Below are 22,588 nucleotides of genomic sequence, written 5' to 3'. Positions count from 1 at the left end.
TTCTGTTTGTATAAATTTTAATTAAAAAATTCATTCGATGTATAATTACATATTTATATAATGTCAAATAACATATATAAGTTATATAATATCAACATCAACGTGCTAATCATCCTCACACTTATGCAGTGAATATGATCTGAATCAAATATAAAAATTAAAAAAAAAAAATTAGAAAAAATATCCAAAAACCATTTCTATCTGAGCAAGGTTACTGACGAAGGTGAAACAAAAAATCCAATTAATCTCAATTTTGTGCAACTTTTTTTTCTTTCAAATCAGTTCACAATTTTAATTGAACAAATTTGGATGCAATCTCCTCTACCTGTGGTTAATTCAACATTTTCTTTGAACCTATTCCTTCTGTCAATATGGAAAAGTAATCTAGCATATGTTTCTGTTACTCAATTACGAGAAAATCTCATTTATAATAAGATTACTGTGATTTTGCCGTCTTAGACTAAATAAGTAAATATACACAGGAAAAAAAATATTAATTTTACAAGAACAGACTAGCATCCAATTGAGGATTTTGCAGATGACAAAACCAACACCGTTGAACTGCATCACCTGCTCAGCGGGGCGTGGTTCAGAATTGTCCGTGGCAGTTGCAAGGAATAACTCTCGGCTGTTAGTAGTCCTACCCAATCAACTATTCACCACCACCACCAAACATTCCCATCATATCTTTAGCAGATCCCATCTGCTTCATTAGGTTTTGTAACCCGCCCATGCCACCAATTTGCTTAAGCATCTGTGGAGGGAGGACTTTGCCCATGTGCTGTGCATTCATATTTCGAGATAGGGCACTCATGTCACCTTTCTTCGGTATTTTAAGCCCTTTCATTTTACTCCATATCTTTGCAAGACGTTTGTACTCTTCCATCATGTCCAACACTTCTCTAACTTGACGACCAGAACCTCGAGCTATTCGCATCATGCGTGACTCATTCATGAGCTTTGGGTTTGAACTATCCAACTCTGAAACATCAGCAATTAAAATTTGGAATGTGAAGATATGTTATTTCAATGAGAGCATAAATTTTGTCTATGCATAAAGTAGATATTTTCAACAATCCATTTATTGTGCATACCTTCGTTTGTCATTGAATCCATCATTGTCATGTAACGCTTAACTTTTGCCTGGCTTTCTTTCTCACGGCCTTTTGGCATTAATTCTGCACTAAATCCTGGAAGCATAGAAAACACCTACACATATCGACCAATAATCAGTCAAACAAAATTAGCAGGCACCATTAGACTATAAGTATATAGAAATTATCAAACAAGTACTTATTAGTATCTTACGACACATTAAATGTAAATGAATCAAGAAATAAAAAGTCAATGAAACATATTAAGGTAATAACCTGGCTGATAGGACCCATTTTAAGTATGTTCTGAAATTGCTCGTACATAATCCTCAAGGTGAAGTTTCCTTCTGACAGCTTTTGAAGCAATTCAGGCTGTTGATCCATAGGAACAACTTCATGAATTTTGTCCATAAACCCAGACCAGTCACCCATGCCTAGTTCAAAAGCCATTTGACAATTATTTAAGACTAATTACTTATAGGAACTTGGTAATGGTAACCATTGTATGTCGTTGATATATAATAATGTATTGACTGAGGAGAAACAAGAAAATACCTAATAGACGACTAACAAACGGCTTAACTTCAAAAATTTCGAACTCATCCATATGTTCACCAGTTCCTATGAATATGACAGGACTCTTTGTTGCTGCAACACTGCACATACAACATTAATAAGACCACAGTACCCAAATCACATTACACATATAACCAAAAATATATACAAAATTACAAATTTAGGTTTGCTTCATGTAAAATGAACTCAAGTTAGAAGGACATCTCAATTGTTGATGAAAATATCAACTGCCGATATTTAATACATACATGACTCGCTATGCATGTAATATCAACAATTAATTGTTTTTTTGTTTACAGTTAAATTTTCTTACTTCAATCTCTAAATTGAATTGGTGTCTGAGGAACTACAAACAAAATCATTTTAAAGTCGTATGTAACTAATTTTCCAAATTCTTTCAAGTAGTTCTATATAATGTAGAATTGAAACTACTGGGATAGTTCAAATTTTAGGCGAAAAAATTTGCAATACACTTGCATCTATGACTTTAAAATTAGTGTATTATCAGCTGCTGCGAAATTCATTTATTTATAGTTTCAAAAATTGAGAGTAAATATGGTAGTCACACTTACGCGCTAAGAGAACCACCACCCTTGGCATGACCATCCATTTTGGTAATAATTACAGCTCCAACAGCAACACTCTGTTTAAATGCTTGGGCCTGATCAAAAGCAGCCTGACCAATACTGCTATCCATAACAAATATAACAAGATCTGGTTTCTGAACAGCGCAAAGGAAAGATATTATAACTTATTTGCTTTTGGAAATAAATATCAAATGGCATAAACAAGACATACCGTTGCTTCCGAAACTTGGCGCATTTCTTCAAAAAGAGCAGCTTCTTGTTTGTGCCGCCCACTAGTATCTACAATTATAAGATCACAGTTTTCTTCTTTGAATCTCTCCACACCTTCCACAGCAATTTTGGCAGGATCTGATTCCATATAGCTGTAGAGAAACGAAGGCTCAGCAATGCAATAATTACTTGATAATTGAAATCATAGATATTGAATTGCAACTGACATAAAAGCTTCCATATCAAATAAGGCAACAGTACTATCTCAGTATCTTATATACAAACAATATTAACCTACAATAAATACAATCATATACCTTCCATAAAAAGGAATCTTAGCTTTAGTTGCATTTTGCTTCAATTGATCAAATGCACCAGCTCTAAATGTATCGGCACACACTAAAGCTGGCTTCCATCCTTTCTTCTGATAATAATAAGCGTATTTCGTACACGTTGTAGTTTTCCCAGAACCTAAATTAATTTTAAAAAGAAACAACATAAGTATCTATCAAATGCTTCTAAACTTTTCCTATATAATCTAAAAAGAGATAAACAATTTATAAAAGCTGAGAGTTGCTACATACTCCTCAAGATAATGAATAAATGAAGAGAACCAAGTTAGCATATGCGCAAGTGTGTATAACATAATCCGTGTCAACTGAACATTACATAATAATACATAATAATACATAATAACTAGCATTCAAAACCATAAACATAATAAATAATCATAATGTGAATTTAATTAAGAGATAACATTAACAAACCTTGTAATCCAACAAACATGACGACACTTGCTTTTCCTTTTTTGGGAACGAAAGCAGGTTTTCCAGGATCCAACATTTTGCATAGTTCGTTAAACACAGCCTACAACAACAAGCTTCAATCGATTAATTTGATATTTGCAACAAAAAAGTAAAAATAAAAATTCGAAAAGGAGAAAAAGGAAAGAGTACTTGTTGGATGATTTTGCGTTTATTGTGACCAGCGGCGAGATCGTCGAGGTTAACGATCTTCTTGATGTTAGTTTGCATGTCACGAACGAGCTTGAACTGAACATCGGATTGAAGGAGAGCTCGAGTGATTTCGTTGAGGCAATCATTGAGGACTTTTTCGTCAATGATCGTTGCATTGCTCATCTGCTGGAGAGCACGTGAAATGCTCTCTCCTAATTGTGCTAAAACCATCTTGCCTGATTCTACAGATCAATCGATTTCACAAGGATTAGGGTTTCGGTGAGGAAGATGAAGATGAAGATTATTCAGATGATGCGGATTGGTTGGTCTTTTTTCTTCCGACGCCGGTAAAAGAAACGGGGTGTATGTAACCGTAATGGGCCTCAAGTTGGGCCTTAATTTAGGTACTAGTAGTCTTCTTCCTAAAATATGAGTTAAACTTGATGATTAGTTGTGATCAAAACATGGATGTTTAGTGTGAGTGAACATTAATGACTTGGGTTTTATGGTCGGATACTTTTATATTTATAGATCTTAATCTCTAACCACCTCTCTTTTATTTACTCGGCCTTTAGTTCGTTTGTTTTATCTCCCTTCTCACTTATTTAGCAAAATTTCGATAATCTATAATGAATAAAATGTAAACCGGAAAAATCAATGATAACTTTTTTTATTCTTTTAATTCTTAAAAAATTAATAATTTTTATTATAACAAACTCATGATATGTAATTAATGTATTATATATTAGGAGTTTTTATATTTAAATTGAAAAAAAAATGGAACAAAATTAAATACCATTTTATAAGAATGACACGAATCGAATTAGATATATTTTTTTCAAAATCAAACTGCAATGATAACATTTTTGGATGTCATTATTTTTTAAATTAAAAATTTAAAAAGAGAAATTAAAATTATTGATTTTTAAAATAGAAAAATCAATTTGAACTATTTGGACTTAACAAAATATATGTGCGTTAAATATTTAAAAGTTTTATTTCTTGTGATTCTTTTCAAAATTCTTTAAATTTTGTTTAAATTAACTGGTCTAAAAATATTTATTTCCGTATAAATTCATCGATTCAAATATATATTTGGGCACTTATACAAAAGTGACGGAACACCAAACACCCTAAATTTTTCTACGGTCCAACTAATGAATTTACTCTAAAACATATGTCCATTTTCGTAATTATATTTTTTTGTTGTAATTATCTGTATATCTGAGTTTTGTTTATTATTGAACTGTTACCGTTGATGTTCTGGTTTGTGGCTGTGAATAGATAGATATGGCAGTTTGGGTTTCAGATATAGTTGGACCTGGACGGAGCTGCAATTGCAAGTTTTCATGTCACCGGCGTAGGATTAATGTTAATCCACCAAACACGCCCTTAGTGTCAATTATTTTTCCCACAACAACGGGATGGTCTAATCACTGTCACTCTAGTGTTGTTCCTCGAGCTCTGAATCCCAAAACGGGAGATCAAAACTCTACCACTTCATCTCAAGTAAATTCAACCCCTTTATCTTTTTTATTTATTTATTATTAAATTCATTGATAATAACAACCCTGATTGCTAATACAAATGTATTCGAATGGTGTAAAATAGAAGGAGGATTTAGCGTACGTGGCAAAACTAGTGGTGGGTTCTTTTGGTGGTGCGGGTGCAATCAAATATGGCAGCGCTGTTTTCCCTGAGACAACCACTCCCAACCTTGTGCTGGCTCTTGCCATCATTTTTGCTCCTGTGCTTGTTGCTGTCTTACTTTTGGTCAATGAAAGTCTTCGTCCGAAGCCATAGAAACATTAGTTATTTATGATTATGAACAGAAAATACTGTAATTATCATTTGTTTGTTTGCTGTTCTGTTGCATTTCATAGTTTCTGTTTAGAGTACATCAACATTGCCGAAGAAATTGGACACATTTCCAAACTAATAATCAAGTACTGTTTTTCAATGATAACAGGTTATTACTTATTAGTAATATCAGATTGCAGTTAATCTTCGTTTCTCATTTATTAGTGTCAAATTTGATAACTTTGTTCTTTTTGCAAAAGCACGGCTTCCTATTGAGTAAATTGCACACTTGTCTTCCTACAACATCAGATTCAAAATGGAAAAGCAAAACTCCTGGTATAATTTGATTAACAAACAGAAGTATCAAAGTAAACCCGACACTTCATTAGAATCAACTTGAGGTCAATGCCAGAAGGATTCATTTGACACCTAAATGTTATTGGATCACTTCGTGGTCAAAAGAAATAAAGAAAGCAGCTATGATAATAACAGATGAGGTGAATTTGCAAAGTTGTCATTTGGAAGGATTTATGAAACTGCCAGTACATAAATTTTTAGGTAATTCACTGAAATTGAGCTTAGACCTCCTACGAAATAAACACTACCTTTCTCTAGTGCAACCTGTTCATAGGGTACAAAAGATTCTTCAACAAGTTACTATTCTGTATAAACTGCCTCGTGCCAAAATTTATAAGTACAAGAAATAAAAGAATATGCAGCATTTGTTTCATTTTGCTGTGTTGCTCTAACAATTTCCATTTATAGCAATTGAAGAAAATGTCTACATAGTCCCTCCCCTTTTGCTCTGGCGGCTGTTCGAATCATTACAACTCTAGCCCCAGTTAGATAAACTACATTCTGGAGACTATTGACCGCCTAATAATCCCATTGAACTAAAGATTATCTTTAAACCACTTTAGAGCTCCATTTGCCACAGACCTGCAAGTTTCAGTAGTGGTGAGTTTTAATCAACTCATCAGATGCACAAAACAATTACAAAAGTTTGATGAATGAAGAAACTTTCAACCTATAGTAGGACTAAAACAAATGAAAAATAGGCACCTTATCCTATAAATGACAATAATTGAATGGCATATAATATCTATTCTTGTTCAATAATTATTTTCAAGTCAAAACCATATGTGAGGACTCAATAATGAAAATAAATTGATTATCAGAAAAATAAAAATAATAATGAAAATTAATCACCAACGGAGAATCTCAGTTATGATGTATCAACTCAATAACAATAATAATAATCTTGTACCAAGAATCATATCTTATTGGAAAAATAGCAAGTGAGTACATAAGGAAAATGACATGGGATTAAATGTCTGGTTTTTCTTATGTGATTAAATGTATAGATTAGTTAAATGACATAGGATTAAATGATATGAGTACATAAGAAACTGACACTTTAAAAGAGTCATGCTTTGCATAATTAGTGATTAAAGTCAGAGATAGAGTTTCTAACTAATGAAAACTGCAGGTTCTATATATTGATAAAAAAAAAATACAAGAATGTTATTACCCAGCCGCATTCTTTAGTTTATTCCATAAGTCATCTTGGTCTTCTGATTTCTCTGGTTTTTCTGTGACTGTTGCTATTGGACTTTCGGCCCTTTGAGCTGCAGGACCTTCCTTACTTCCTGCTGCAGAAGGTAAAGATCATGGTTAACAACTCAACAACTTAGTCTACTTATTGCATTGTAACATTTCTCTATTGCAACTGGCAAATATATTTAGAAGACTTAACCAAGTATCACATGTTATATTAAAGATTCAAGAGGTCCAATGAACTGTTCCTATAAATTGTGATATATATGGAGGAAGAATAACAGATATACAAATGATAAAGAAGCCACCTACTGGAAGATTGAGTTCTAGGACGGGATCTGGAATGACTGCTTGTGTCACCTAGAGAAGCAAGTTCTTCAAGTACCTCACGCTCCTTTGAACTGAAGAAGCAAAGCAGAGACAATTCATATCAAACTGCTGATATGGACAAAACAAAAAAATACACAACACAGGATAGGAACAACAGAGAGAAAAAAAATCAAAATAATAAAATGACTATGTTACCTAATACGTTTCGGTATTGTAACTTTAACAGTAAATAGGTGGTCACCACGTATTGATGGCTTGTTTAATTTTGGTACACCTTTCCTTGCAAGGACGAGGATATCTCCAGGTTGGGTGCCGGAAGGGATTTGTAGTTCAGAAGTTCCTTCAACTGTCTTAACCTGTTTGAGTGCCAAAATGTTTAAACTGTTGTAATGCCACAAGGTAACAAGTCACATAAATGTTGACACCCAAAAAATAAAAGCTAAAAGAAAAATTATATATTCAGCAAAAATCAAGTCCTAAGTCTTAACATTCATTAAAACAAAATCTCAGTATAAAAAAGGCCAAACATGTTTGTAAACGAGATAAGGCCAGACTATTTTCAGTTCCAGTCTTACAAAATCTCATCGGGTAAACATGTTCAAAAGTACTAGCAGGTAGAATGATAGGGACTTAAGGCCAAAATCTAAATAGAATTAGGGTACATCATGCCAAGTTTCAGGATTCAAGGATGGTGTGATTGGTATTGAAAACAGATGAAAATAAAGCCTTAATGAAATTAAAAGGACTAAAGGCATAAGCCTATAAAAAAAAATGCAAAAAATACTCAAACTTCAAGCATGAATACTATTACTGACTAAATTAATCTACCTTCACTACAGACCCCAGTATAGCATCTAGATAACTGACTGATATTGTTGAGCGGAGATTAATGTCGTCTCTTTGAATTCCTGGTATCTCTTGCACATCGAGATAAACGTAAAGATCTCCTGGAGGACCCCTGCTACGACAAGAAGATCAATAGCTACTTCTAAATCGTGCAATTGATAAATCGTATAGTTTGAATTCACGTATAACTAAACCATTCTAATAAAGACACAATTACTATGCCCTTTGTTGGGAGGAACATGAGAAGATACATATGATTTCTAGCATTGATAAAATAATTAACAAATATCCTATCAAAGCTTTTCTTATCTCAAATGTCTTGGACCTTTTTATTACATACTTGATTGCAATTCCTTTTTCCATGATTCCAAAGAGCATATATATATTTAAACTTGAAGAGCAGAATGACAAGAAAGGCCAACAATAATTTCATAACTTATATTAACAAATTTCACTTCTCTTAATTGGATATATTAGAAGCATAATTTACAGTTGATGTGTTTATCTCCGTATGTACATTTCCCGTCATCTATTTAATGCTACCCTCTGTGGTCTTTTGGTGGAGCTTAATGTTCAAGTTTTGATGGGAAATTTGTCCCTGTACAGCTGGACTTGCCTCATAACATGATTTCTTATGGCGCATGATGAAGTCTCCTTTCTAAAATGTAAAGGGATTGGAATACTGGAATTTGGAATATTCTTTTGTGTGGATGTCCAGAATTGAGATCTTTGTTATTCACCCACATTTGTTCACACTTGAGATGTCTAGTCATAAGCGTGAAGGGATGTGCTGAAAGTCACACATTGACTGGAAGTACGGCCTAGATAGTGCTTATAAAGCTAGGACAGTTCTCACCTTAAAAGTTGGTTTTGTGGGGTTAATTAAGGCCTTAAGTTCAAACTATATGAGTTTACATTGAGGAGGATGTAGTGATGTACTCTACTTTGTAAATCCTTCCTTCCTTGTAGAAGTATTTCTTCTTTCATTAAAGCATGAGAATAACGTACTAACTGATGGAAACACATACCATGTGGTAAATACAATAAAAGCAATACATACACAACTTATAATACAATAATTTTGTCCATTTTTTCATAATTGGCCAAAGACTTTCACGTTGAGAAAACCAGATATATAAATATTAAATATAAATATGGCATACCCTCTTGGTCCAGCATCACCCTCCCCAGCAACTCTTAAAATACTGCCCGAGCTAACCCCAGGAGGAACTTTAACTTTCATACTTTTCTTAACCCGTATGCGTCCTTCACCACTGCATTTACGACAATATTCAGATATGACTTCACCATCACCTCCACAGCTTGGACATACTGAAACCTAATATTGAGAAGAGATTAGCATAATACACTCAACCAGAGAAAAAAACATTTTTATTGTATTTAAGAAAACTGTGCACAAAATGAGGATGAAGCGATGAAGTAATATAAGCAAATGGGATTCTTTTGCAGGACTATCAGAGTGGAAATCAATTACAACACATAAATACAATCAAGAGGTGTTTGTCAAGAGTTCTTGGTTCTTGTTCTCCACATCAGCACAGCAACAGCATACAAAATTAAAATAAGATAAAATAAAAAGACATCCATTAGGCAAATGACTCAAATTACCTGTGAGAACAATCCAAAAGGTGTTTGTTCGGTCCTCATCACCTGACCCCTCCCACCACAAGTTGAACATACTCTCATCTTGGAGCCTAACTTTGCACCAGTACCAGTACAGACTTCACATGTTTCTAAATGGAAAAGCTCGAACTCTTTCTCTGTTCCAAAAATTGCCTCAGAAAACTCCAAGGAGAAATCATACCTGTTGACATTTGAATCACAAGTCTTCTCAATTAACAGAAAACTCGCATTAAAGGTTCAAAAGCTGCAATGTTTTCATATGTAGAACTATCAATATTCAATATAACAAATGGGAGACCATCGGATGATATCTGGAGAAAGTTATTTCTTACAATTTTAGCGTGTTAAATTTTTATACGGGAGTATTTGAGTGTAAAGTTATTATCTCATATCAAACACTTCCCATAATCCCTCCACCACGCCCGACCAAAGTATTTGATCAAACAACTCCCATTGGAATCTATCAAAAACTTAATTTTCAAAAAATAAAGTAGTTAAATAATCATTCACTTGGCATACATGGCCAGAAGAAAAATTCCCAATTATCCAGTGTAACTCACCGGATGTCTTCACCCTTAGTAACAGTACTACGACGCCGTGTGCCAAATCCAGTTGGGTCCATACCAGCAAAGCCACCCATATTTGGCCCAAAAAATGTCTCAAATAAGTCGAATGGATTGGTCTGTAAGAAAAAGATTATTAAATATAAATCTACCTTAGAGAAGCAGCAAAAGACGGGTAGATAGAGTGAAGTAAAGGTTCAACTGGCATCAATTTAAATTTTTGCCAAACTGAAGGCAACAAGTGCAATTGGAGCATCGGTATAATAACGTCTTATTCTCCTGACATGCAAGTTTTATCACTCTTTCAAGTGTGTGGCTCCCAATCTTACATACAAAAGAAACAAGCAAAAAAATAATCATATTGAATACCGTATAGGCACTTGATCCTCCTCCCACTGCACTCTTAACTCCTGCTTCTCCATATTGATCATACAAAGCCCTCTTTTTGTCATCTGATAGCACCTGACAGCGTTGTAATTCAGAATCAGAAGCTAATGTCATATATATAATGTAAAGTTATTATATATTTGCTGATACAAGTATAAGATGGACTAGTGATCATGTTAAAAAATGAATCAGGAGCTTAAGACATTTTACCCACCAACCCAATTAACAGTAATAAGTATTAAGTACCATACAACTTTTGTATGATGTTGAGTCCTTCATAGCACAGCATTAGTAAAAACATAGAAACAGTTTAAGCTACATTTGCTCATCTACGCTTTGAAACATGACTTTTCTATTTTGATCTGTCATTTCCTATGTTTTAATTGAGCCATTTTAGAGTACTAGCCTGTTATTTAGCTTAATTTTTCATAGTACAGAAATGTTTATTGTTTTCATATCGAAGGTCTTATTCTGCAATAAAATGCAAAAAAAAATTGCTGAAAATCTTTTAAAAGCAAGGACTCTTTAGCCTTTACTCTTTACAAATAAGAAAACTATGAAAAAAAAAAAAAAAAAAAAAAAAAAAACCGGTTCAGACCAATTGCAACTAAAGCACAATTAATCCCATTTAAACTTCAGGTGAGAGACCAAAGCCTATGTGTCTCTAATGTAATTTTAACGTGATACTGAAAACTAAACATCCATTCATTCACTAAAACATAAATTCAGTAGATTGCTTTTGAAAATGATGTTGAACATGCATACTATTCCAGTAAAGAAAACATAATTTAACAACAACGAACAGTTATTAGTGTAATTCCCATGCATACCTCATATGCAGCACTGATCTCTTTGAACTTTTCAGTTGCCCCAGGTTCCTTGTTCACATCAGGATGGTACTGCATAGAAATCAAATAAACAAAAAATCAAATGCGAAATCTTAATCATATGCATTGAAAACCCGAAGATATAAATCCAATTTCAAAATGCAGGATAGCGTAATCTTCAAACAATTTCTTACAAGACAGAATTGAAACTAAATTCAGCAAGAAATTTAAAATTAAAATAAAATCGCGAATGAAAATTGGATACCTGACGAGCTAACCTTCGATAAGCGGCTTTGATTTCTTTAGCGGTGGCGGATTTGGGAACTCCGAGAGTAGAATAATAGTCAGAAGAAGCAGCAAAAACAGTGTGAAAGCGTTTTGTTCTACTAGAAACCTTTGAATTGGAGTTGGAGAAAGTAGAAGGAAAAGGAGAAGGGGAATGAATCGAAAGGAAATTGTTGTTACTGTTGTGGGAGCGGAAATTGATTCGTGTATAGAAACAAGAATGAGTGGAAGGGGGTGAGAGTAGAGAGAGGGATATAACTGCCATTGAAATTGAAACTAAATGTGGAAAAATTTAAGTTAATTAAGAAGATGATGAAATGGTTAATTGTTCATGATTTTAACGCAGGGTTGTATTGTGGGAACAAAAAAAGCGTGTTAAACGAATAAAAGTGGGGTTTTATGGGTGCTGCTGGTGGTGGTGGCTGGACTATTGGCATTGGTACATACTAGAAATGGAAGAGACTTCGTGGGACCCACAACCATGAGATAAGTTGTGGTGCTGCCTCACCACTATTATTACGTTTATTTACACCTCCTGTGGCCTAATGCTGACCTTGTGCAACTTTTATTCTCTTTTACTCCAAATCAACAACTAATTAAATAATTTTTTTTAAATAAATAAATAGTAATAATCGTTAGTAAATAAATAAGTTCAAGACCAAAGTCAAAGTTAGTTACAAATTTACAATTACAATATCAACTTTTTATTATGATTACAAATGTCTTAATTTAGATCAAAACTCTATAATTTTTGTTCTAAACACAATTCACAAGTATCTTTCCTCAAATTTAGTTATACATTGTTGAAAAAAGATCGATATTTCTTTCTTTATAATAAGTACTAGTATTTGTATACATTCTTTTATAAAGTTTTAATGTCTTATCTAAGTTGTGTCATAAAAAAAACTTCAATATTTGTGTATTCATATCGTTATTGTCCTTGTATGAATACTAAATTTCTGGACTTCATAGATGACTGTGGTTAATGATGAATTGAATTTCTGATCTTCCATTGACTACACTCTGACTAGTTCCTGAAGTGTGGCATCTTGGAAAGAAGCAAAAGGCAAAGAATTTAGCTGCATTGCTGGTCCTGAAGATAGCAAGGCAGCATTGTGGCTGGATTCGCATACTTTTTCAATTCTGCTAATGCTTTAGGTGTAATTTGTTGTTCACGTTGCTATGTCCCTTGGTAACATTGACTTCATTTCGCTTTGTTTCGATAATTAAAAGACATTAATTAATTTTTGCTCGTTGTATTGTTTGTAACATTAAGATGTATAGCAAAATACTGCACCAAGATGCAGAAAAATATTGTCTGGTTAGTCAATTAATTATATCTGGTGTTTATTTTTCCAGAAAAAAATACCTATAGTCAATTGTTTAATTCTCTCATCACACATAATGACACTCTTTTCACTTGAAATTCATCATACAAAACTTTGATTAGCTTGTTTCAAGCCCCAAAAGTTTTTTTGCTAGAATTGACGGGTTAAATAAACTAATCGATTTGTGCAGTAGATACAAGTAGCGCATATGCTTGTGGTTGTCACTATATCAACTGTACACAATGGAAATCAAAATAAGCATGTATGAACAGTAATTGCCGTAGTAATAACTGAAAATATAGTATAAGAGCAAACTGATCTTGGACATTCTCAATAACTACACTTAATGCCATATCGATTCCATGAGAAAAAATAATTGAATTAACCGACAAATAATTATTATCAATTCTATTCCAAGTTAGTGTATAAGATAACCCCTGGACTAAGAATAGCTACCTTTCTTGGCCTACAGGAGCTACACAAACTATAACAATTAACAATGCATATTTTTTTGAAAATAAACACCAAATATAATTGAATAACCAGATACAACTATTTAACCGCCTTGATTGTGATATTCTACCCCATTGATTGCATTAGAAGCCATCAGGAGGGAAACTTCCAGGAAAAGGGTTGTATTTTTGTGCCTGATTCAGATGCATTCGCAGAGCATAGTTGTTAACCTGTTAACAAAGTCATAGATACAACATTCATCAGCATGTGCAAACAAGTTGTTGAAATACAAAATTTATTTTTGGGGAAGGGTGTTAATCCTATAAAATTTTCTTCCGCGCCATGTCTCAACCACACAGGGAATAATAATACATAGCAGCTTATGCAAGACCTTTAGATGCACTTCCGTGTAAAGGTATCTTAGCAAAATTATGCCTAGTGCATTGACCATCAATCTCCACAATTGTCATCATTAAGTCATTTGTATTTATAAAGTTTAACATCATTTCCTCCTTATCTTTACCAATTTACAAAGGAAATGAATTCAAATTGTATGTAGAAAACTAGATAGCAGTTGAATTTCCAAAATTTTCAAACCAAATAATGTGAATGATTGAAGTGTTCCGAAAAATGACGAACTGTGTACATAACAGGGATAAAGCTGATCTCTAACCTCAAGAGTTCTGATCTGTTCCTGGTATTGAGACACCAACTGCTTCAACTGCTGCAACTCTCTCTCTTTATCCTCATAATCAGAAAGGCGTTCAAGCTGGATTCTAAAAGCACTTTTGAAACAATTTCTCTCCTTTGTCAAGAGTTCAACTTGATATTTCAACATCAAATTTTCCTGGAAAAAAAAAACCTCTTATGACAACCACTATATACAAGCTGAGCACTTACAATCCATAATTATTTTCCACAACAAACAATTCCACTCCATAATTATATTCCAAACTCCGAATACCGAATACCAAATTCTAGCACGACAATTTCCGAACCATTAATAAAAGGCAAGTACACCCTAAACACATACCCTTTGAAGATCAGTTATTGCCCCAGAACTTGCATGTGCGCTGATGGATTTCTCCAAAACCTCAAGCAATTTAGCAGCACGGGCTCTGGCATCATCAACACTAGTAGCACATGTCATCTCCCTAACAAATAAGTCAATCCATTCTGGTCCATCAGCGGGAAGATTGTTTTCAGCTGGCTGATTCCCAGAAGCAGAAGCATCCCCATTATCTGCAAAAACACCTGCAAGTTTTTCCAAAACTAATCCATCAAAAAATCATTTTATCAAGACACAAATATACCATTGGAGAAATTGCATAACAAGACACCACCACAATCACAATTCACTATACAAACATCCAAACGAAATTTGAAATATTACGCATTAGACATGTACACAGATAACAATAAAACATCATATCAAATTATCAATTATCACAGAACATGTTTATTAAAATCAATTATTCCTAATAACCTAATTTGTTGATGAACATTTGAAATAGTTATATGGATTATCGAACCTGTTTCAACGGTAGCATCAAGTTGTGGAACATTAACAGAATTTTCATCTGCAGATCCCAAGCAAAGCCCGTGCAGGCTCTTGATAGCAGCATCTAAATCATTGCCACATTCCTGAAGTGCTCTTTCAATGATCTAAAGATTAAAAAAAAAAAAAAAAAAAAAAAAAAAAAAAAAAAAAAAAAAAAAAAAAAAAAAAAAAACATCAACGATGCAGGAAATTAATCAATTAATCATTGTGACAATTTTTTATTATTTTATCATATAAACAAACACAAAAGAAAAAAAAATAAAAAATAAAAAAGTAGAAAATGAAAAACCTGATCTTCCATATGAGGAAAAAGGGATCGAAGGTGATCGATGAGGGTTGGAAGAGAAAGACGAATTGGTGATGAAGAACAACGAATCCTCTTTGAAACTGGGGGTGAAGGAGGAAGGTCTTCGAAGAAAGATCTCTTGCTTCCACACACCGCAGCAGACATCGTTCAAGAATGCGTCCTCGTCTTTTTTTCTTCTTCTTTTTCTCTATTTACCTAATCTTCAAAAGAATACCAATTCAATTCAATTCAATTTCAATCGTGAGAGATAGGGTTTGAGAGGTTGATTCAGGATATATATTATAATATTATATATTATTCCTCTCTTCAATTTGTCGAATTCCGAATAACAAGATTGGGGGTGTTACAAAAACTATCTAATTGTTATCAGCCCCTACGTTCAACGTTTCCTTCTATTGTTTCTTATGTCGTCACATCGTCCTAGTAATAATAGTTTTTTTTTCTTTTTTTCTTGAGAAAAATAGGAAAGCGAATTAATAGATTTAATATTCGGAGATACTTTTAATTTAGATTTAGAAACTATTTAAAGATTTAACTGTGAGAATTTCAAATATTCATTTCCTTAAAAAATATAAATTCATTTTTTTTTGGTAAAAATATTCTTCTATGTCTAGGAGAATTGATTTACTAAAGAAATTGACATAATACCAAAATACTTGTTTAATTATAAATTTGATTACATATGAGGTTGGAAAAAGGGGAGAATATTTGACAATTTAAAAAAATGGTTTGAATAAACCGCCTACTTTTAAAATAGTTTGAACAAACCACTTATTTAACAAATCATAGGTTTAATTCATCTTCGTATATATATAGGAGGAAATTAGTCTTGTTGACTATTAAATGTTGAAGATGGAGAATATCATCTAGAAAATATAAACATACAAAATTTATCTAAGAATATAAAATATTCTTTTTTCTTAAGTACTTTTTTTTTTGTCAAATTTGTAATTTTCATCATCCACGATTCGCTTGTGTATGATCCTATATTCCTCTTTTATGATTTTTTTGAGTAATATTGTATAGTAAAAATATATTAAAACAAGATAAAAGTAAAATTGTCTGAATAAAATAGTAATTATAATGTTGTACTTGAGATATATTTTTTTTTTGCAAATGTAATTGTGATGACTTATGGGTTATTCAAGTGGAATAATAGTATTTTTTTCACATGTTTTTCGGAATTTAAATGTGAATATGTCTATGTTGAGATCTCAAGTTTTTATATTAGATTAATTAATATACTGACTTGTAAAATGAGGACCGTCAAACTTTTATAGAGTTTTGTCTTGTATATATATTGAACTTGAGTTTTTCTTAATCTATTGTTCATGTCTAACACTATCGAATTTGATATATATATATATATTGAGTGATTCAATTGATAAACTCTAATATCATCTTATGTTTTTATTTTTCGGCTTAACTTGTCCTCAAAAAGTTGGCTTGTTAGGTGATAAGTGACAAACTCATGTAGAGTTATGTCTTTTATTTACGTGGGATTTATTTTTCAATACGAGATTCAATTTTTGGTTCGCCACGTTATGATAGTCTAGTTCCTCCCGCTAGACTCAACATTTGTTGGTTAGACATTAATACTCTTTATTTGGAGGTTTTTGGTTTTATTCATTGCAAAAAATAAATTGCTAAGTTCTCTTGTATCAATGAAGAATGTACATAAATGCAATGTTCAGTGTGAATTGTAGATATCGTGAACCATCAAATATTTGAACACAAGATACTTCCGATGTCGTTAGATTGAGGGCACATATGTCTATGTGTCATGTATTGAAGCAACCAAAATGATTGCTCCTTCGGTCTCACTATGACAATGAAAATATCTATACACTTGCAACAATGAGTATACTCCACTATGAGTCGGTTGATTCGGTTGATTCACGAACATATGTAAGAGAGGATATGATGCCCAATCCTTTGCAATGCACCCATCAACATGGACATGATATATTGGTGTTTAAATGCCTCAAAACCTAACATATTTTTGACTTATTTTGTCATCTTATAGAATCCTCGATATTTATTCCTCGTAAAGGTGATCTATGATAATCATTGTATGTGCATCAGAATTGTGACGAAATATCACTCTGTACGTACAAAATATATTTTATCTTATTTTATTGTGTTTATAGTTCTTTTCACTTGATTAGTTTAACATGTCTAATTTAAAAGTGTTATTGAATAATGAATGATAATACTTATGACTATTTTGTAGTGAAAACGTCACTTTATAACTAATGCTTGAGCATGACAATATCCAAACGTTAATAAAATATCAAAGTTTAATTCATTTTACAATACAAATTAATAAACGTGTGTAGATCTTATTGATAAATAGTTAGTACATTTTTTATTTTATAGTTTTTGAATAAATGAAATGTCAAAGTGTGCATAATAATACGAGAATAACAAAGTTGCATAACACCCTTATTAATGTCAAAATTTGTGAAAATTATGTTAATATAATTAATTTTGTTGTTGTTGTAAGTTTTGGTATAATTTGTAACTGCAATCTAGAAAATTATTTTTCATCTTTTAATTCATAATAATATGATTAAAGATGGATATACTAAACACTGTGTTCACAAAGCATTAATATGTTCAATACAACATTATGAAATCAGAAGATAACAACAATGTAGAAAATAACATTCTCATTATTCACTCAATAAATTTGTTTCAAGATTATGACTACCTTAACTTAATTAATATCCATTGGTAATATATCACCCATTTCACGTGATCAAATACATCAATTAACATCTTATTTTTATTTTACTTTTTATCTTCCTTATCATTATGTTTATTTTCACTTCTCAATTTTGAAATTGCAATTTTTCCACCACATAAAGGTAGAATTAATTTATTATAGTTGAATAATATTATTACCGTCAATCACAACAATTTTTTTTTATACCTTATATTAAAGTTGCTTGCAATTTATATGACAGTAAATGTGATTACAAATTCTTATAACTTAACTCAATTGACAAATGTCGATATTATTAGACTAAGTATCTGTCTCGAGTTCAAAGCTAACATCTTACAGATGTGTGCAAATTTTTTTTACCATTTTATCTGTTGAAAAGTAGTTGTTTGTTTTTTTAAAGTTAACCTTCATGTAAAATCTAAAAAGCTTTTAATTGGTGTATCAGCAAAAACACGGGTGTTAATAGCAGCGCGGTAACATAGTTGGGCCCTAACCAAGTACTTCGAGTAAAGGTAACCCAATTTTAAAAGGCGGTATCCGAATGGCGGCACGTGCTTGTGTTACCGTCATTACATCGATAAATCTAAAAAAGCGATTCCCAAACGCTCTAATTTCTCGTTCTATTGAGCCCCATATCTTACTCTTATTTCATTTCACTCATAAACCCTAGAACCTGCTACTACTCACTCCGTGGAGCTCTCAAAAGCGCGTCGTTCAATCTACGAAACGAAGAACATGTTTTGAACACACCTCCAAAATCTCAATCATTCAAAACTGAATCACTTAAGCAATTTTCAGAAGCTTTAAGCTTCGATAAGAGTTCAAGATGTGGAACAACGGCCAGATTGCGCCACCTGGAACTACGGTTCCTTCGATTCCACCGCCTCAGGCTTCACAGCCATCATACACGGTGCTTCCACCGCCTCCTCCACCACCGGTGGAGACTGAGGCAGATGCAGAGGCACGGCTCGAGGAGAAGGCTAGAAAATGGCAGCAACTGAACTCGAAGCGTTACAGCGACAAGAGAAAATTCGGTTTCGTTGAGACGCAGAAAGAAGATATGCCTCCTGAACATGTCAGGAAAATTATTAGGCAAGTGTTCTTTCTTTTTCCAGCTATGATTTTTTCACTTTCGGTTTATTTGCTGCTATGAAGAATGTTGGAACCTGTTTGTGTAGTTTTAGAAGTTGCGAGTAAGTTTTGAAGTGTTGATTGTGCTGGTGTATATTGCAGTTTGTAGGATTAGATGATAAGAAGCTCTACCATAGTATGTTTTGCGAATTTTGAATTCGTTATCTAGAGCTCGATGCACTCAATTGATTTTTATTTCCTTTTAACAATGCGGGGTAATTGTTTTTGAGGGTTTCGTTTAAGTAAAAATTGAAGTACCCACATGGTTAGCTTTAAGATAGGTGTAGGAAGACACACTGATGATAAGCTTTTAATTTGTACTTATATATTATATATATAAGTTAGTTGATATTATGTTCGAGTATAGAATTATTGTTTTTATTAAGCAATGGAAGATATTGAGATCCTCATTTATGTTGTATGATATATCTATATAAATCATTGTGATGAGTTTCTATCTTATCATGAAATTACTCGCCAATTGCTATGTTGCTTGTTGTGTTTATTTTGCTATTCTATATTTCAGGGATCATGGTGATATGTCCTCGAAAAAATTTCGTCACGACAAACGTGTTTATCTTGGAGCACTTAAATTCATACCGCATGCAGTTTATAAGCTCCTGGAAAATATGCCTATGCCTTGGGAGCAGGTTATAGTCATTTTCTAATTTCTTTTTGTTTTGTCAATCACGCAACTTTGCAGTTTACTGTTCTTCATGTGATTCACTGTACATTGGTCCTTTCCTGATATCATCTATAAATCTACTTTTGTGACTATAGGTTCGAGATGTGAGGGTCTTGTACCATATTTCTGGGGCCATCACATTTGTCAATGAAATACCTTGGGTTGTTGAGCCTATTTATCTTGCTCAGGTTTGCTGCTCTATTTCCACCTTACAGACACATGTAGCAACTAATAGAAATTATGGATACTTCTATATTGTGTATGATCATGATACATCCTTTTTTTTTTAACTTTATGATTCTTAACTACACAAAACTATTGTGCAGTGGGGTACAATGTGGATAATGATGAGAAGGGAGAAAAGGGATCGTCGTCATTTTAAGAGGATGAGGTTTCCCCCATTTGATGATGAGGAGCCTCCGCTTGACTACGCTGATAATCTTTTAGACGTTGACCCTCTAGAGCCGATTCAGCTGGAGCTTGATGAAGAGGAAGATTCTGCTGTGTATACTTGGTTTTATGATCACAAGCCTCTTGTGAAAACAAAGCTTATTAATGGTCCCAGTTACCGGAAATGGCATCTTTCTCTTCCAATAATGGCAACTTTGCATCGGCTTGCTGGGCAGCTTCTGTCTGATCTAAGTGACAGAAATTATTTCTACTTGTTTGACATGGAGTCTTTCTTTACAGCTAAGGCTTTGAACATGTGTATACCTGGTACGTGGATTTCTTTCTTTTATGTTTTCGTGTATTATTATAAATAAATATTGAAGCATTCTATATTTACCGTGTTTCATATTATATTCACATCAAACTAGATATGGGAAATAATAATAGTTTGTAATCTAAATGATAATGCATAGAAAGTTATTTTGCATTAAATAGTATAAGTATTACAATGAGGTAAAAATCATGCATTGATTTTTGTTACCTGTGGTCTCTAGGTGGGCCAAAATTTGAGCCTCTCTACCGTGACATGGAGAAAGGAGACGAGGACTGGAATGAATTTAATGACATCAACAAACTCATTATAAGGTCGCCACTTCGGACAGAGTATAGAATTGCTTTTCCTCATCTTTATAACAACAGACCTCGTAAAGTTAAGCTTTGTGTGTACCATACTCCCATGGTTATGTACATAAAAACTGAAGATCCGGACCTACCTGCATTTTATTATGATCCCTTGATACACCCCATAACCAGCGCTAGCAAGGAACGGCGTGAGAAGAAAATCTATGATGAAGATGATGACGACGACTGGATTTTGCCAGATGGTGTGGAACCTTTCCTTAAAGATACACAACTTTATACCGACACCACAGCTGCTGGAATATCCTTGCTGTTTGCTCCTCGTCCTTTTAACATGAGATCTGGCCGCATGAGGCGTGCAGAAGACATTCCTCTCGTGTCAGAATGGTACAAGGAGCACTGGTAAGTTTAGCTTCCCTCCCTTACAAGCTTTAGAGCATGTCTTTCATTTGTTAATATTGCTTGTGACTGTTTATTGTCTCTAATAGTAGAATGTGAAGATTAACCATTTCTTTGTAATTGCCCAACAGTCCTCCGTCATATCCAGTTAAAGTTCGGGTTAGTTATCAAAAGTTGCTGAAGTGTTTTGTGCTTAATGAGCTGCATCATAGACCTCCCAAGGCTCAAAAAAAGAAGCATTTATTTAGATCACTTCAAGCGACAAAGTTTTTCCAGACCACCGAACTTGATTGGGTCGAAGCAGGTCTTCAAGTTTGTAGGCAGGGATACAACATGTTGAATCTGTTGATTCACAGGAAAAATTTGAATTATCTTCACCTTGACTATAATTTTAATTTGAAGCCTGTGAAAACCTTGACTACAAAAGAGAGAAAGAAATCACGATTTGGTAATGCTTTTCATCTTTGTCGTGAGATCCTGCGTTTGACGAAACTTGTGGTGGATGCCAACGTCCAGTTCCGTTTGGGTAATGTTGATGCTTTCCAGCTCGCAGATGGCCTCCAATATACTTTCTCTCATGTTGGTCAATTGACCGGTATGTATCGGTACAAGTATAGGCTTATGCGGCAAATCCGAATGTGCAAGGATTTGAAGCATTTGATTTACTACCGTTTCAACACTGGTCCTGTCGGAAAGGGGCCAGGTTGTGGATTTTGGGCACCAATGTGGAGGGTTTGGTTATTCTTTCTTCGTGGTATTGTGCCCCTTCTTGAACGATGGCTGGGAAATTTACTTGCACGGCAGTTTGAGGGGCGCCACTCTAAAGGAGTCGCTAAGACCGTCACTAAGCAGCGTGTTGAGAGTCATTTTGACTTAGAGCTTCGAGCAGCAGTTATGCATGATGTGCTGGATGCCATGCCGGGTAATTATTTTACGATTTCTTATTTTTTATTTCTTTTCTTTCCCCAAATGGTTTTTACATTTTTCTCTCTCTAGTTTTACCTAAGTTACAAATTTTATTATCCCCTGAATCACAGAGGGTATAAAGCAGAATAAGGCAAGAACTATATTGCAGCATTTGAGTGAAGCTTGGCGCTGCTGGAAAGCAAATATTCCTTGGAAGGTAAGCTATTTGCTTGTGATTTGTATGCCACATTTTATTGCAGGTGAATTATTAAATATATGAACACATGATTGGTTGGTTGGCTTTGAAAAGTAGTTAGATTTTTGTTAAACTGTTATAGATTCTGTACATATTGAGGCACAATTTGCACAGTAATGCTTATTTCCAAAATTGTGTTCAGT

At 33.5% G+C, this 22,588-nt stretch overlaps 5 protein-coding genes across 6 annotated transcripts in view; 2 read left to right on the top strand and 3 right to left on the bottom strand.

Annotated features, from left to right (window-relative positions):
- Positions 1-408: 408 nt before the first annotated feature.
- Positions 409-3,968, bottom strand: LOC101509117 (signal recognition particle subunit SRP54 2). The gene is made up of 9 exons (XM_004486596.4): positions 3,424-3,968; positions 3,235-3,334; positions 2,785-2,938; positions 2,469-2,619; positions 2,243-2,391; positions 1,650-1,750; positions 1,371-1,528; positions 1,095-1,209; positions 409-981 (listed from the first exon to the last, which is right to left on the bottom strand). The coding sequence occupies exons 1-9, from the start codon at positions 3,652-3,654 to the stop codon at positions 653-655; spliced, it is 1,488 nt and encodes a 495-aa protein (XP_004486653.1). The 5' UTR covers positions 3,655-3,968; the 3' UTR covers positions 409-652.
- Positions 3,969-4,622: 654 nt separating this feature from the next.
- On the top strand, positions 4,623-5,383 carry LOC101509442 (uncharacterized). The gene is made up of 2 exons (XM_004486597.4): positions 4,623-4,932; positions 5,035-5,383. Exons 1-2 carry the CDS (start codon positions 4,714-4,716, stop codon positions 5,224-5,226), a joined length of 411 nt encoding a protein of 136 aa, XP_004486654.1. The 5' UTR covers positions 4,623-4,713; the 3' UTR covers positions 5,227-5,383.
- A 338-nt stretch (positions 5,384-5,721) lies between these two features.
- LOC101509769 (uncharacterized) lies at positions 5,722-12,070 on the bottom strand. 2 transcript variants are annotated; one of them, XM_004486598.4, is made up of 11 exons: positions 11,643-12,070; positions 11,381-11,449; positions 10,533-10,625; positions 10,161-10,282; positions 9,586-9,781; positions 9,120-9,295; positions 7,939-8,068; positions 7,306-7,466; positions 7,093-7,181; positions 6,755-6,875; positions 5,722-6,162 (listed from the first exon to the last, which is right to left on the bottom strand). In XM_004486598.4, exons 1-11 carry the CDS (start codon positions 11,925-11,927, stop codon positions 6,117-6,119), a joined length of 1,488 nt encoding a protein of 495 aa, XP_004486655.1. In that variant the 5' UTR covers positions 11,928-12,070; the 3' UTR covers positions 5,722-6,116. The 2 variants fall into 2 exon arrangements, with proteins under 2 accessions (XP_004486655.1, XP_004486656.1); XM_004486599.4 differs by having other exon boundaries at positions 6,755-6,872.
- A 1,278-nt stretch (positions 12,071-13,348) lies between these two features.
- Positions 13,349-15,707, bottom strand: LOC101510296 (uncharacterized). The gene is made up of 5 exons (XM_004486601.4): positions 15,294-15,707; positions 14,976-15,108; positions 14,477-14,697; positions 14,117-14,290; positions 13,349-13,673 (listed from the first exon to the last, which is right to left on the bottom strand). The coding sequence occupies exons 1-5, from the start codon at positions 15,453-15,455 to the stop codon at positions 13,587-13,589; spliced, it is 777 nt and encodes a 258-aa protein (XP_004486658.1). The 5' UTR covers positions 15,456-15,707; the 3' UTR covers positions 13,349-13,586.
- Positions 15,708-18,632: 2,925 nt separating this feature from the next.
- LOC101510839 (pre-mRNA-processing-splicing factor 8A) overlaps positions 18,633-22,588 on the top strand; it is an 11,766-nt gene continuing 7,810 nt past the window's right edge. Inside the window, exons 1-7 of the mRNA XM_004486602.4 lie at positions 18,633-19,131; positions 19,697-19,820; positions 19,951-20,043; positions 20,182-20,572; positions 20,800-21,286; positions 21,415-22,205; positions 22,321-22,406. Of these exons, the coding sequence (XP_004486659.1) occupies positions 18,866-19,131; positions 19,697-19,820; positions 19,951-20,043; positions 20,182-20,572; positions 20,800-21,286; positions 21,415-22,205; positions 22,321-22,406 (2,238 nt within the window). The 5' untranslated portion in view covers positions 18,633-18,865. The remainder of the gene's footprint in view (positions 19,132-19,696; positions 19,821-19,950; positions 20,044-20,181; positions 20,573-20,799; positions 21,287-21,414; positions 22,206-22,320; positions 22,407-22,588) is intronic.

Source organism: Cicer arietinum, chromosome 1 (genome assembly GCF_000331145.2).
Source record: "Cicer arietinum cultivar CDC Frontier isolate Library 1 chromosome 1, Cicar.CDCFrontier_v2.0, whole genome shotgun sequence".
Taxonomy (NCBI): domain Eukaryota; kingdom Viridiplantae; phylum Streptophyta; class Magnoliopsida; order Fabales; family Fabaceae; genus Cicer; species Cicer arietinum.
The sequence above is the reverse complement of the archived record's forward strand: the minus strand, read 5'-3'. Positions and strand labels throughout refer to the sequence as shown.

Excerpts from the sequence above, each read along its gene's own strand:
- LOC101509117 (XM_004486596.4), bottom strand. The coding sequence starts at position 3,654 with ATGGTTTTAGCACAATTAGGAGAGAGCATTTCACGTGCTCTCCAGCAG. Across the intron at positions 2,939-3,234 it reads CATGTTTGTTGGATTACAAG|GTTCTGGGAAAACTACAACG; the intron begins GTTTGTTAATGT and ends AAATTAATTTAG. Across the intron at positions 2,392-2,468 it reads GCCAAGTTTCGGAAGCAACG|AAACCAGATCTTGTTATATT; the intron begins GTATGTCTTGTT and ends TGCGCTGTTCAG.
- LOC101509442 (XM_004486597.4), top strand. The coding sequence starts at position 4,714 with ATGGCAGTTTGGGTTTCAGATATAGTTGGACCTGGACGGAGCTGCAAT. Across the intron at positions 4,933-5,034 it reads ACTCTACCACTTCATCTCAA|AAGGAGGATTTAGCGTACGT; the intron begins GTAAATTCAACC and ends GGTGTAAAATAG.
- LOC101510296 (XM_004486601.4), bottom strand. The coding sequence starts at position 15,455 with ATGTCTGCTGCGGTGTGTGGAAGCAAGAGATCTTTCTTCGAAGACCTT. Across the intron at positions 14,291-14,476 it reads CAATAACTGATCTTCAAAGG|GAAAATTTGATGTTGAAATA; the intron begins GTATGTGTTTAG and ends TTTTTTTTCCAG. Across the intron at positions 13,674-14,116 it reads AACAGATCAGAACTCTTGAG|GTTAACAACTATGCTCTGCG; the intron begins GTTAGAGATCAG and ends CTTTGTTAACAG.
- LOC101509769 (XM_004486598.4), bottom strand. The coding sequence starts at position 11,927 with ATGGCAGTTATATCCCTCTCTCTACTCTCACCCCCTTCCACTCATTCT. Across the intron at positions 10,283-10,532 it reads GAGGATCAAGTGCCTATACG|ACCAATCCATTCGACTTATT; the intron begins GTATTCAATATG and ends TTTTTCTTACAG. Across the intron at positions 9,782-10,160 it reads ACTAAGGGTGAAGACATCCG|GTATGATTTCTCCTTGGAGT; the intron begins GTGAGTTACACT and ends AAATGTCAACAG.